General features: G+C 47.4%; 1 protein-coding gene across 1 annotated transcript in view; it reads left to right on the forward strand.

The window, feature by feature from the left end:
* CPLANE1 (ciliogenesis and planar polarity effector 1) overlaps positions 1-13,659 on the forward strand; it is a 106,773-nt gene that overhangs the window by 60,052 nt on the left and 33,062 nt on the right. Inside the window, exons 32-37 of the mRNA XM_036280158.1 lie at positions 1,459-1,654; positions 5,123-5,416; positions 5,604-6,314; positions 7,799-7,965; positions 8,937-9,057; positions 9,847-9,901. Of these exons, the coding sequence (XP_036136051.1) occupies positions 1,459-1,654; positions 5,123-5,416; positions 5,604-6,314; positions 7,799-7,965; positions 8,937-9,057; positions 9,847-9,901 (1,544 nt within the window). The remainder of the gene's footprint in view (positions 1-1,458; positions 1,655-5,122; positions 5,417-5,603; positions 6,315-7,798; positions 7,966-8,936; positions 9,058-9,846; positions 9,902-13,659) is intronic.

Here is a 13,659-nt window from a genome sequence, read left to right on the forward strand (position 1 = left end):
CTTTCCTGAAAAAGTAGTGGCTGTATCATTGACAGATGTGGTTGTTGCTCATTTTCAGCCTCTAGCAGATTTCTAACAGCACACAAAATGCTTTAGTTCTCGGAACAGACTCAGCCAGCTCTGTCGGTGGGGTGTCTTCCGCAGGGTTGGACGGTGTGTTCAGCCTGCAGAAATCCTGCTGGAAAGGAGGATAAGGTGGCACAGCTTTATTTTAGAAACATCTTCCGTAATTAGAATTTATCTCCATGCTACTTGTTGGAAGCAAGAATGATCAGTGTTGTCGTAGAACAGGCATGGCAGTTTTAATGCCTGTTTTTCATGGATTTGCCAAATAAAGTTTTGTTACTGAGGCTATTAGAAGCTTGATAAAAGGCAAATATTGCTGAAAAGAAATGAGAGCAAGCCCAAATAAATGTAAATGCAGCTCGGCTGGTGTGGCTCAGTGGTTGAGCGTCGACCCATGCAGCTGCCTCCTGCATGCCCCCCACTGGGGACTGAGCCCACAACGCTGGGCATGTGCCCTGACCGGGAGTCGAACCAGTGACCTCGTGGTGCATGGGTCATGCTCAACCACTGAGCCACACTGGCCGACTAAAAACATATTTTTTTAAAAAGTAAAAAAACACACTTTGATATTCTTTTGTTGATTAGGGTTTAATTGTAAATATAAACTCTGTAATTTGTTTGGAAATGAAATATTCATAATACTGTTATTTCACCTTTAATGATGATCAGTGAGAGTTTGCTCCACCCATCTTAGAACTAAACATTGTTTTAACCCATACAGTCCCTGTTTTCTTTTTCTATCCTCACCGAGGGCACTTTTGCATTTATCTTTAGATAGAGCAGGAGGGAGAGACAGGGGAAGGGAGAGAGAAATATCGATGTGAGAGAGACACATTAACTAGTTGCCACCCACACGACCCAACCAGGGCCGAGGACAAACTGCAACCGAGGTACGTGACCTTAGCAGGAACCGAACGCGGGTCTCTGGTCTGCGGGCCGATGCTCTAACTGCTGAACAAAACTGTCCAGGGCACATTCTCTATTTTCTTCCATTCAGGGCTATTAAATTTAGTAAAATAAAAAAAAAAACCCACATATACCTAAACCAAAGTACATAGGTGTACGGCTGATTAGAGTGATGCACAGGTTTCAAACTCAGATGCTGACAGGGACCAGGCAAGTACAGTGCACGTGTGACCTGCTCTGGGTTGTGATGCCAGGAAGGGGACAGCACGTGTCCAAATGGAAACACTCACATGAGTAAAACTGTGCTGGTGACATATGTGTCTGGTGGTGGGTACAGAGAGCTAGGCGTTAGGGTTTAAATTTCCTGAAAATGTGCAGAAAGCTTTTAAAGTGGAAGAAAGATGTAGGATCAAAATATTCAGACATCTAATTTGGTTTTTTTTATTGATTAATGTGTGATTTCTGTTCATGTGCTTCCACATGTAGTGCTCCGATCTCTGCATTTAAAGAGAAACCTTCCTCAGATCCACCTTTGGTGTCAAATGGAGTCCATGTTGCTTCACAAACAACACCTGTGCCAGCTCCCCAGCCCACTGAGAGGCACGAACCCGGGGCACAGGTCCCAGTTTCTTCTGATTCTGCTCGGCAGATGCTCCAAGATGAGATGTTCAAACTAGTTCAGGTGAGCACATGTCCATGCTGATACGTACGTCTGCACAGGATGTGTATGTAAGGATTTTAAATATAAACCAGCTTCCAGAAATGGACAGTGGAAATTACATCGCCCTGTATCTGCTTCAGGCACTGTTTTCAGAAGTTCAGAACTCACAATGAGTTTTTACTGAGCATTTTGAGAAGCAGAGGTTAGGATAAAAGTGAGGTGGGAGGTGGTCAAACCCACCCAGTGGACTCCTACTCAAAGGTATCAGAGTTCATTCTCTAACACCGCCTGCCACATCACAGTGCTTGTCCTCAACCAGACTGTGGCTCATTTGGCAATTGCCGGCTGCATTGGAAAGTACTTTTGTTTTTTTATTCTCACCCGAGGGCATTTTTGCATTTATCTTCAGATAGAGCGGAGGGAGAGAGGGAGGAAGAGAGAGAGAGAAACATCGATGTGAGAGAGACACATCAACTGGCTGCCACCCACATGACCCCAACTGGGGCCGGGGACAAACTGCAACCAAGGTACATGCCCTTAGTGGGAACCGAACTCGGGACTCTCTGGTCCGCGGGCCAGCACTTTAACTGCTGAGCCAAACCGGCCAGGGCTGAAAGTACTTTTGTAAAAAAAATATGTTTTTATTTTATTTTTTTTAAAGAGAGAGAGAGAGAGAAATCGATATGTGAGAGAGAGATACCGATCGGCTGCCTCCTGCGTGCCCACTACTGGGGATGGAGCCCTGACCGGGAATCAAACCAGGACCTCTCAGTCGCGGGACAGCGCTCAGTCCACTGGGCCACACTGGCTGGGCTGCATTTGACTTTTCGCTTTGACTCCCCTCATCTCATTTCACCTGGCTTATCTTTTTCTCTGTCTACCCAAATTTTGAAATTATTTTGCTCTCCTGCGTTGTTCCTTAAACATTCATTGCCCTCAAATCTAATTCTCTACTCATGTGATGTAATGTACATTTTTATTGGTGATTGATTTCTTTGAACCTATAGGCCCTGATGAGATACTTTTTCCGCATGTTCCACTGTCCCATGAAACTCACTGAAACTAATTTTGTTCTTATTCTTCTCAGAGCTGTTCCATTTAATAGCATACTGTTGTAACAGCTTCAAGTTCCAGAAGCATTTTGGATTACCTCGGGACTTTGTCACCACCCTGTATATTTAACCAGTTCTGCAAATAACTTGGAGGCTCACAAAGATTAAGAATCACTGTCTCAGCGCTGGCGAATTGGCTCCGCCGTGCTGTGGTTCCTAGTTCCGCGACCCTTCAGTGCAGGTCCTCATGTTGTGGTGACCCCCAACCATAACATTATTTTCGTTGCTACTTCATAACTGTAATTTTGCTACTGTTATGTCTTAGGCGACCCCTGTGAAAGGGCTGTTTGACCCCCACAGGGGTCGTGACCCACAGGTTGAGAACCGCTGGGTTAGAGTGTCAGCCCACGGACTGGAGAGTACTGGGTTCGGTTTCCGCTAAGGGCACGTACCTCGGTTGCAGTTTGTCCCCAGTCCGGTTGGGGTCGTGTGGGTGGCAGCCAGTCAATGTGTCGCTTTCACATTGATGTTTCACTCTCTCTTCCTCTCTCTTTTTCTCCCTCTCTATCTGAAGATAAATGCAAAAATATATATATATATCCTCAGGTGAGAATGAAAAGAAAAAGAATCACTGTCTCAGAGAGCCATCCCTGTTTCCTTCTCTACCTGTAGCCAGCGTTTTGGGTGGCACCCTCTTGATTCTTCTGCCCCACATGTCAGCACAGTCACTTGCTATTTCTGTAACTGTTGCCAACTTTAGATGGAGTCTTAGATCTTCATAATTCCAGTATCTTCTATGTGCATTTTCTAGGACATTCTTCTTCAGTTGTTGTTTTACTACTATATTGTCCTGTTTAAATTTTAGGTACAAATTTGTATACTATTTGAAATCTTGATTTAAAAATACAGATAGTGAAACACAAAAAATTTCACTTATCTTTGGGGATAGGATTATGATTGATTTTTATTTTTTAATGCTTTTTTCTCCTGTAATAAACATGCATTTCTTTTATAATTGAAGGGGACCTACATGTTTTTAACCTGCAGCGTTTATTGGTTTGTTTTACGAAGCGCAAATGCTTCTGTTGGGCTTGAAAGACCCCACAACCAGCTTTTACTTTCCCTCATTTCACGCCATACTCTCCCAGGTCCTTTAGTTCTCACAGTGTGGTCCCTGGACCAGTCACATCAGCATCACTTGGATGTCAGAAATACAAACTCCTAGGCCCCAATCCCCGACTTGTTGAGATGAGCAGCTTGGGCTGGGGCCGAGCAGAGTCTGTGACGGGTACTCTGGGTGATTCTGAGGCTGAAGTTTGATTGCTGCTGTGTTAACCTACCTTCTCCCTGTGGCTGCTACAACTTCCCTGTTCCCTCTCAGCCAAGATGTGATCATGGTTCCGAAGCTTTTTGCACATTGAAATCACCTGGCCATCATTTTTATTTTTTCTAACTTTATTTGACAATCAGTTAGTTCTCATCCACATGAACTGTTTGTAGATTTTTGAAAGTGTTGACAGATACGTAGGTGACGACATATAGAGCTTGTTTGGTGACTCTTCATCCTCCGTGTGTTTTCTGGACGACCGCCCCCAGACGCGGTCTGAGACAGTCCTTGCTCCTGTGGCCCAGCTTTGTGGAGCCTGGTGTCAGTGTGCACACCTGGAGCTCTCCTCTCCTCTCCTCCACGGCAGATTTCCAGATCCCTGTGCGCGTCCGAGGGGCGTGCTTCTCGGAACCCACTCCATGGGTGCCCTCCTTGACGCTGATGCTGCGTTCTCTGGTCACGACCTGGCTCCTGGCAGAACGGCCCTTCTCACCACACATCTCTGCTGGAGCCATTCTGCTGGGCCCAGGCTGGAAAAAGCTACCTGGGCATCTTAAAACACTAATGCCGGCTCCCATCCCCAGACATTCTGCTTTCGCTGGTGTGGGTGTGGCCTGGCCTTTGGGACTTAATGCTGCTCCGTGATTCCGATGTGCAGCGAAGTTTGTTAACCACTGGGGCGTGCTTTTCACGTTTACCCGGTCAGCCTTCCGCGGCGAGTCCTCACCCCTGACCTGTTTGCTAATCTCTGCTATTTCCTTTCCTGAAAACCTGTTCAGATACACCCATTGTAGGAATAATTCTTCAATGACCTTCACTCTGCTCCACTAGATCACTCCTTTATGACCCCGGGATGTTTATGTAGAGTGCTTTGGTCCTGGTCTCCTTCATGAGTGTCTGTTCCCAGTGACAGCTCCTTGAACACCAGAAGCTGTTCTTTTATCCTCTTTTAAAAACTCGCTCCCAGCTGTGCGTCCTGCTCAGCGTTCATGGGTCTCAAACACTGAGACACAGGAGTGACTGTGGTGGAAAACTCAGCTGATTGTTGGTGATTCCTCAGATTTTTTTCAGTGTATTTTCAGATGTTCTTTCACTTTTATTTTATTGTAGTTGCAACAGATCAACTTTCTGAGTCTAATGCAAATAGTAGGGTTGTCTGTTGCTAACGTCCCAGACACACACCGATTGGTACAGCAGTCTCAGTCCGCGCGTTCGGTGGGAAGCCACGTACCAAACCTGACCGGAGGGAGCAGTGGTGCTGAAGACACCAGGGGACATCCGCAGGAGAGGCCGTTCGTCTCCCCACCGTCCACGGGCCAGCACACGAGAGAGCCCGGCAGGAAGGGCACGCCCTGCCACCCGGGACTCGTGCAGTCCGAGCGGAGTCGCGATGGAAACCTACAGGTGACACCATCAACCATACCATGAAAGTTGTCCCACTAGTTTGGTGGTGGTTTTTTGTTATTTGAGTAAATAACGTTTTTGGCAGTTATCACATCCCATCCCCTCCTCAACATACTGAACATCATGTACAAAATAAGGAGTTTGTAAGGTATTTTCAACTTACACAATAGTGTTTGTTCTCTTCCAGAATGTCCCACACAGCAGTGTTCCCCGTCAGCCCCAGGAGAGCCGACTGCCTGCGGCATCTGAAAGCTTACCGACCACTTCGTTTTCCCCAGCCGCTGCTGGACATGCACACCTCCGCCCTCTGTCCACACCTGCCCTGCCCACGATGCCGAGACTGCTCCCAGCGGCACACACGCCCAGACCTGGTGATGGATTTCCTTTGCTCCAGTTCCAGCCTAAGCGTGGATTCCCGCCCCTTTCCTTCCGTGTGGAGAGGGTCCCGGCTCCCTGCAGGTGTCAGCGCCCCAGAGAGGCGTGGGGCTCAGGGGAGGCCTCCCAGCCGCCGCTGCCGCAGAGAGCCTCAGCGGCCCCTGGGCGTGGGGGCCGGCGTGACGCTGAGGCCGCAGGAAAGGCGGGTGTGAAGGTGGAAGGCCCGAAGCCCGTGGACCTGGATCAGTGTGTTGGACAAGAAAACGTGACACCTCTGCAGGACTCTCCAGTATTTACAAAACCAGGAAACGTGTTTGATGTTAAGCCAGGGCCCCTTGCGTTGTCTCCTCAGAATTCCTTTGGATTTCCACTGTTGCACCTGCAGCTTAGACCCCACTACACGTTTTCCTCTGTCTCAAGGCCACCGGCTGCAGTTCCCGCAATACCTGTTAGAACTGTAACAGAAGAGAGAAAATACCCAGGACTCTCCTTACTTCCTTCATGTCTGTCTCAGGAAAATCTGGTAATTGTTGTTGCAGGGTGATGCAAAAGCTCATCCTGTGTTTTCATACTATAAATACTGCGCACTTAGTGAAAAGCTTTTACACATTTCTTTTGTAAAAATAGTGCTTTTGTTATTGACAATAATGTAAAAATCCCATTTAAAATGATACTTGGGTATTTTAAAGGTTTTAGATCTTTCTTATACATCAATACCAGAATTTGCTGAACCACATACGTTTCTTCTACTCACAGAAGAAATTAGTAGTAAAATACAATGAGTAGTACTTGTATGTGTGTGTGTGCATGCGTGCATATGTGGTCTGTGTGTGTTCATGTGTGTCTGCGTGTATGTGCACACGTATATTTATGTGTCTATGCATGTGTGTCTGCATCTGTGTGTGTCTGCATGTGTGCGTGTGTCTGCATCTGTGTGTGTCTGCATGTGTGCGTGTGTGTGCATGTGTCTGCATGTGTGTGTGGAGAGGGAGTGAGCATTGTTTGAGGTTCCTAGTGATTGTGATATGACTGCCTTCAGATCTGTTACACGTTAAAACTGCTAAGTAGATTTAGGTCTATAAATGGTTACACATATTAAAAAATGGCGTCTTTTTAAAGTACTTAACACACCAAGATTGCATCTTAATAAACCCATCAAAACCTTCACTTTATGGAACCCAAATTGTTTAGGTTCTAATTTTGTAAGTTGTTAGTACCATCATGGGAAGGTAATTGAGATTCATTCTCCGGTGCACTCTTAAGATTTGAAGATGGGGGAAAAGAGGGTGGGGAGGTAGAGGAGGATAAAGGGGGGTACAGGTGATGGAAGGAGACTTGGGGTGGTGAACACGTAGTGCAATATACAGATGATGTGTTCTAGAATTGTACACCTGAAACCTATATAATTTTATTAACCAATGTTATCCCAGTAAATTCAATTTAAAAAAAAGATTTGAAGATGGTACTGGGAAAAGCAATGGTCATTTCCTTAGAAAAAATATTTACCATGCCTTCTTTTCTTCTGAACATATTGTGAACAGAAAAGAAAGGCTTAAAGGAGTAGAAAAGAGACATTATGAGAAGGATTCAAAGACATTTTTTTATTAGAATAGTATCATGAATCCCCATGTTTCCATCCGCAGCTGGTTATCAACGCATTGCTGATCTGTTTCGTCCAGTCTCCGCCCTTTGGCACCCTCCCTGTTCCAAAGAATTTTAAATCAAATGCTCAACATAATTTTATTGATAAGAAGTAAGACTTCTGGTATGGAAGAGGAATTAAGATGAGGACTTCTAGCTTAACTTTTGAAATAGGGCAACCCCGTTGGAACGGCCAGCACCCCAGTATCATTCGCTCATCTTCCCTTCCTGATCCGTTTACCTGTGACGTGGACGTCTCTTGCACATCTTAGTTTCATTTACACAGATGTTTTCCCCAGTATTTTAACATATTGCATAATCAAGGTATGTAATTTTAAATTAATACGCTTTATTTCTTTCTTATAGTACAAAACCCCACAACTTATTCCAGTTGAAAACCTCAATGCATTTAAACAAAGCCGACAGAAACCAGCACGTGAGCTGTTCGGACGAGGCAATCCTGGGCACCTTCAGCTTGTACAGAGCAAAACAGAGCCTCCTGAAGTCGGACCAGGAAGGGACAGCAAGAAAAGGCAAGTTTCAGTGACATTTGGTTTGAGAATGTCACATCCCTGCTGGGTTTGTGGGTATAGTAACCCCGATACGAAGTGGAAGTGAGCTCAGCTTCCACCCAGACGCCATCACGTGTTCCGTTTCCTCGTCAGGGTCGTGCGTTGGAACACGTCTGTGATGGGGAACGTTCCCGCGCTGGGAGGGAAACACTGTCATTTTCTCCATTTCATTGAGAATGTGCTGGCCTCGGAGGCTGCAGGGCGCCTTTGTTTCCCGGTCACAGGACGAGCCGTCCTGCAGCACAGACGGACGTTTGCTGTCTCGTGCCTCGCCCCACGAGCTGTCCCGTACACGGACGGGCGCCCTCTGTACTCGCCTGGCGTGTCCCCCAGACCCTCACCGGAAGCAGGGGCGCGGGCTGGGCTGGCCCGGCACGAGGAGTGTGAGAAGGCAGGCCGGGCGCCGGGAAGGGCACTGGTGCTGTTTCGCTCGTGACGGGCACTCAGTGTGGGCATCGGCCAGGAGACTGTCGCTGAGCCTAGCAAACAGTTTTGCGTTTGTGACCCTGAATCCTGTTACCGGTGTTCTGGTCCAGAAATGGTTCCTCCCATCTTCCCCAGTATTCCTCTCCCCCTTGCTGGCTCTCACGGGGGTGACTGAGCGGCCACCTTCAAACAGGCGGACGCAGGCGTCAGGCCCGCCGCCCAGGGTCTGCAGAGAGGGGTCGGACTGTGCCTGCGGGGGTGACTCTGGCCTGAGGTTCCAGTGACTTCCTCAGAAAGTCGGTTCACTAGCACAGGAGCTGGCAGTGACCGTCATGTGTCTCCGACTTGGGCTTATATTGTAGCAGACTATCTGGCTAATTTAATTAAATGCCATTGAAAATAATTTAGTGACATGATTTTTATAACTGTCTTCCTAAAAAATATACAAATGAAAAACTGATGTTACTAACCCAGTAAAAGCACACTTGACGTGCATGTTTTCACAGGCGAAGCCGGCGAGCCAAGAAAGAGCTGCAGGAAGGGCGACTGGAGAAACCCAGCGAGACTCTCCAGCCCCAGGGCGCGGTCACCAGCGCCAGCGCCGCCGAAGTAGCTGCGAAACCCACGGTACACACGCTGCCCGCCCCGTCTGCGCGTGCCCGAGGGGGGAGGCCTGGGCGCCCGAGTGTGACCCTAGGAGTCGTTAAGTACAGGGCTCCCTGCGGCGCCCGTCCCGTCCCTGCAGACGCAGTTGCACAGTGTGTGGTTTAGAGCGTCTGCCGTGTGGCTTTCCAAGATGTGACACCACTCTGCTTTTTCTATGTGACATCTTAATGCACAATCTGTGTTCCCTGGGTTTCTCTGTGTCTGTTTCACTTACCTCCTCCGCGTACCACCAAGATGTCCAGTACAGGTTTATTATGTGGCCGATATTTTAAATCAGATCTTTTCAGACATTCCTTCTAAATTTGGTGATCCGGTTTACCTATTTATGCAACCACAAATTAAGTAAACTGAAACATTTTGTTCCCGTGAATGTTGAAAAGGCACACTTTTTCACGAAGTCCTCCACAGCATGTCTGGGGGCTTAGCTGAGTCTGTGGCTAATTCTGAGGTGAGCAGGGGGCTAAGAGCTGAGACTGCTCTGCGGGAGAGAATTGCACATCCTCACTGAGTAACTGCATGAAGTTGGTGATGCTCCTTTTTTATTGTCTGACTTGTCTTTCGTGAACTCCTTTGTAGAGTTACTTTGACAGAGTAAATAATTGGATAGAGTAAATAAATATTTCTAGATAGAATTAGGGGATTTGAACCTATTCCTAAGAACTAATAATTCTCCTAGCTATTAAATATTTGTTTTGAAATAATAAATGTCATTGAGTTAATCTTAGATTGACCATTTGGGGATTCATTTAGGAGCAACGAGAACATCGCGGTCCCCAGCCTTTGGATGACTTTGAAGTTCCTCTCGGTATGTATATGCATGATTAATGTAATGTCTGAGTTCAGAGTTAAAATCAGCTGTCTAGGCATCTAAATATGTATATAAAAATGAGACTAAATTATTTTCACGTGATCTTTGACGAGATGGGGTGTGTGTGTGTGTGTGCGCGCGTGTTACCCAAGGAGCATGCAAGCCTGTGTCGGTACATCGAGCTGCATTGGAACAGCGATGCCCATGCTGGCGCATTGGCTGGGATGGCCTTCACGCTGCAGCAGGGTCCGGTTGTTGCAGAAAGGGACCGTGTGGCTCATGAAGCCTGAAGCATTTACTGTCCGGCCTGTTACAGAGCTAGTTTTCCAACCAGTGCAGTAGAGCAATGTAATTAATTAGAATCTCGAATAACATACTGATATTTAAGACCTAGAAGGAAATTATGGGAGAACATGCCTGGGGTGGAATTCATCGTAGAAAATACATGCACATTAAAGTAAAGGAATCCGCCCTGGCCGGTTTGGCTCAGCGGTTAGAGTGTCCACCTGCGGTCCGGAGAGACCCGGGTTCAGTTCCCGCTAAGGGCCTTTACCTCGGTTGCAGTTTGTCCCCGGCCCTGGTGGGTCGTGCGGGTGGCAGCCACTCGATGTGTCCCTTCACATCGAGGTTTCCCTCTCTCTCTCTCTCTCTCTAAAAAAAAATAATAATAATAAAGTAAAGGAATCCGTTCAGAAAAGAGAACTTGCTGATAGTACATTATTTTTTTTCTTCAACTGGTCAGTTTCTTTCTTGCCACTGAATGTGTATATTCCCAAGGCTTTCTCGTATGTTTTCATGCACAGACTCAGACACTCCTGTGCATGGAAGGCTGATCACTCACATGATGTCAGCTCTGAAATTATTTTGATGACAGACAGATATCTACGCCTCTCTCATCTTTCTTTTCTACTTCCACCTGAAATGGAACATGCCCAGATTTTAAACAGGCGTCTTTCTGTTTGATATCACCAATCTTTTGACAGGTCAAGACTGTTACCTTGAAAGTATCCTTGATTCATCTCTCTCCTCTGTTGCCCCCTTCACTTCGTCCCTGCCCTGGCCCCTGGCCCTGTGTTGACGTCCTGGCCCTGCGTCTGGCGTCTGCGTCTAAGCAACAGACCCAACAGCAACAGACGGCTGTTGTCTCCTAACTGACCTGCTTAGCTGCTGTCTCACAGCTTCCTAATCCACCTGGTACTCCCCTTTCCCACTCGCTTGTCTTAAAATCTGTTTCAGTCTTAATAATTTTTTTTTTTTTTCTTCTTCTTAAAGGTAATCTATGTTCACTGGAGAAAATACAAATAGGGAATAAGGATGTTAAAATTTTTCATAATTTTTCTGTCGAAATAACCAGTGGTGTATTCTTTTAGGGTTTATTTTCTGAATATCCCTACTCATAACATATCTGCAAATACACACACACACGCACATAAATACCATGTGCTGATTGCAGCACTGGACTCCTATGTATATGTATACTTGTTTATAACTTACTTGTTTTTACATACTAGCATTGAGATAGATGTCTTCCCGTATCACCAGATATTCTACAGTGTCATTTTTAATGGCTGCATAGTATTCCAGAGTGTGTGTATTGTGTCATTCCAAACAACAATAATTCTCCAGTTCTCTGACACCAGCTGAGTGTCATGTAATTCAATACAGTTCTAACACTAATAAGCTAGAGTTAACCCAGACCCCACAGGTTAATGGCTTGGTCCTAAAAGACTCCTCACTTCAGATGCCAGCTCTGAATGGGGTCCCCAGACACCTGCATTTCTTCCTGGTCTACGACAAATTTGGAGGTTCTCGTAACCACCCCATCCACGTTTGCTAATTTGCTAGAACAACTCCAGGACTCACAAAAGTGCTTCATTTGTGATTCCAGTTTTATTCCAAAGGATGCAGCTGAGGAACAGCCAAGTGGGCGAGGTGCACAGGGCAAGGTGTGGCCGAGGGCAGAGAGCTCCCACACCCTCTGCATGTGGCACCCTCCTGGCACATCCACTTCTCATCAACCCAGAGGCCCCCTTAGCCCTTGTTTCAGGATTTTTTTAAAGTTTCATTACAGCCCTGGCCGGTTTGGCTCAGCAGTTAGAGCGTCGGCCTGCAGACTGGAGAGTCCTGGGTTCGGTTCCCGCTAAGGGCATGTACCTCAGTTGCAGTTTGTCCCCAGCCCTGGTGGGGTCGTGTGGGTGGCAGCCAGTCAATGTGTCTCTCTCACATCAGTGTTTCTCCTTCTCTTCCCCTGCTCTATCTAAAGATAAATGCAAAAATGTTCTTGGGTGAGGATATAAAAATAAAGTTTCATTACATAGGCGTGACTGGTTAGGGCACTGACCACTGGTGACTGAACTCCATCTCCAGTCACTCTTTCCTCCCAGGGTGAGGGTGGGTGGGCTGGTAGTTCGAACCCCTGATCCCGTGGTTGGCTCCTCTCGGCCAGTCCCTTCCTGAAGCTGTCTTAGGGCAGCGGTTCTCAGCCTGTGGGTCGCGACCCCTTTGGGGGTCGAACGACCCTTTCACAGGGGTCTCCTAAGACATAACAGTAGCAAAATTACAGTTATGAAGTAGCAACGAAAATAAGATTATGGTTGGGGGTCACCAGCACATGAGGAGCTGTATTAAAGGGCCGCGGCGTTAGGAAGGCTGAGAACCACTGGTCTAGGGGCTGCCAGGAGTCACTGCAGTAGCATAAACTCAGGTGTGACCCAGAGGGCTCATCATGAATAATGAAAGACCCTCCCATCACTCAGGAAATTCTAAGGGTCTGTGCTTAGAACCAAGGACAAAGACCAAATATATATATATATATTTTATCCTCACCCGAGGACATTTTTGCATTTATTTTCAGATAGAGCAGGAGGGAGAGAAGAGCGAAGAGAGAGAGAAACATCAACATGAGAGAGACACATTGAGTGGTTGCCACCCACATGACCCCAACCGGGGTGGGGACAAACTGCAGCCGCAGCACGTGCCCTTAGCGGGAACCGAACCCGGGACTCTGGTCCACAGGCCAGCACTCTAACCGCTGAGCCAAACCGGCCAGGGCTGTATTTCTTATTATATTATAATATGCCATGATTGATCCTCTTTCTCTACTCAGTATCCCTGGGTGACCTTCCAGGAAAATCCACATCTGAACCCCAAACTCCCGTAATAGGCTTTGGATTTTGATTCTACTTCCTGCTGAACTTCCATTTGGGTGGAAATTCCCTCCCGCACAGCATGTATGGCCTGAATTCGTTATCCCTCCCCCTCTGGCTGGTTTGTTCTGTCTTTGTTCGGGTTACTACCAAAGCATAGGTCGCCCTGCGCTCTGCCTGCCCACCCCTCCTCCAGTTAATCACCAGTTCTTGCTGTTTTCCCTTCTCTGTGGTTCTCCACTTAGGTCTCTCCTCCCGTCCCCACTGTGACTAGGACCTAGCTACTCCCTGCAGCGCCCTCACCTGTCCGGTCGCCGTACTTCAGTGTTACCCACTCAAACCCATGTTCCACACACTGGCTGCCATGGCTTCTCTAGAACACCGGTCTGACTGTATCACTTCCCTGCTCACCAGTGACCGGGTGGCCAGCAGCCGGAGGACGTCTGGGTGCCCGGGCTGGGCCTCGGAGCCCTCCACTACTGGTTTGAGTCCTCTTAGACGCCACCTCGTTCCCAAAGTCCCCTTCGGTGACCGCTTGGCGCCTCACACCCCACCTCCCTGCTGCTGGCTCCTGGGAATGTACTGGCTTCTCATTGATGGCTTCCACTG

Source organism: Molossus molossus, unplaced genomic scaffold (assembly GCF_014108415.1).
Source record: "Molossus molossus isolate mMolMol1 unplaced genomic scaffold, mMolMol1.p scaffold_m16_p_3, whole genome shotgun sequence".
Lineage (NCBI taxonomy): Eukaryota > Metazoa > Chordata > Mammalia > Chiroptera > Molossidae > Molossus > Molossus molossus.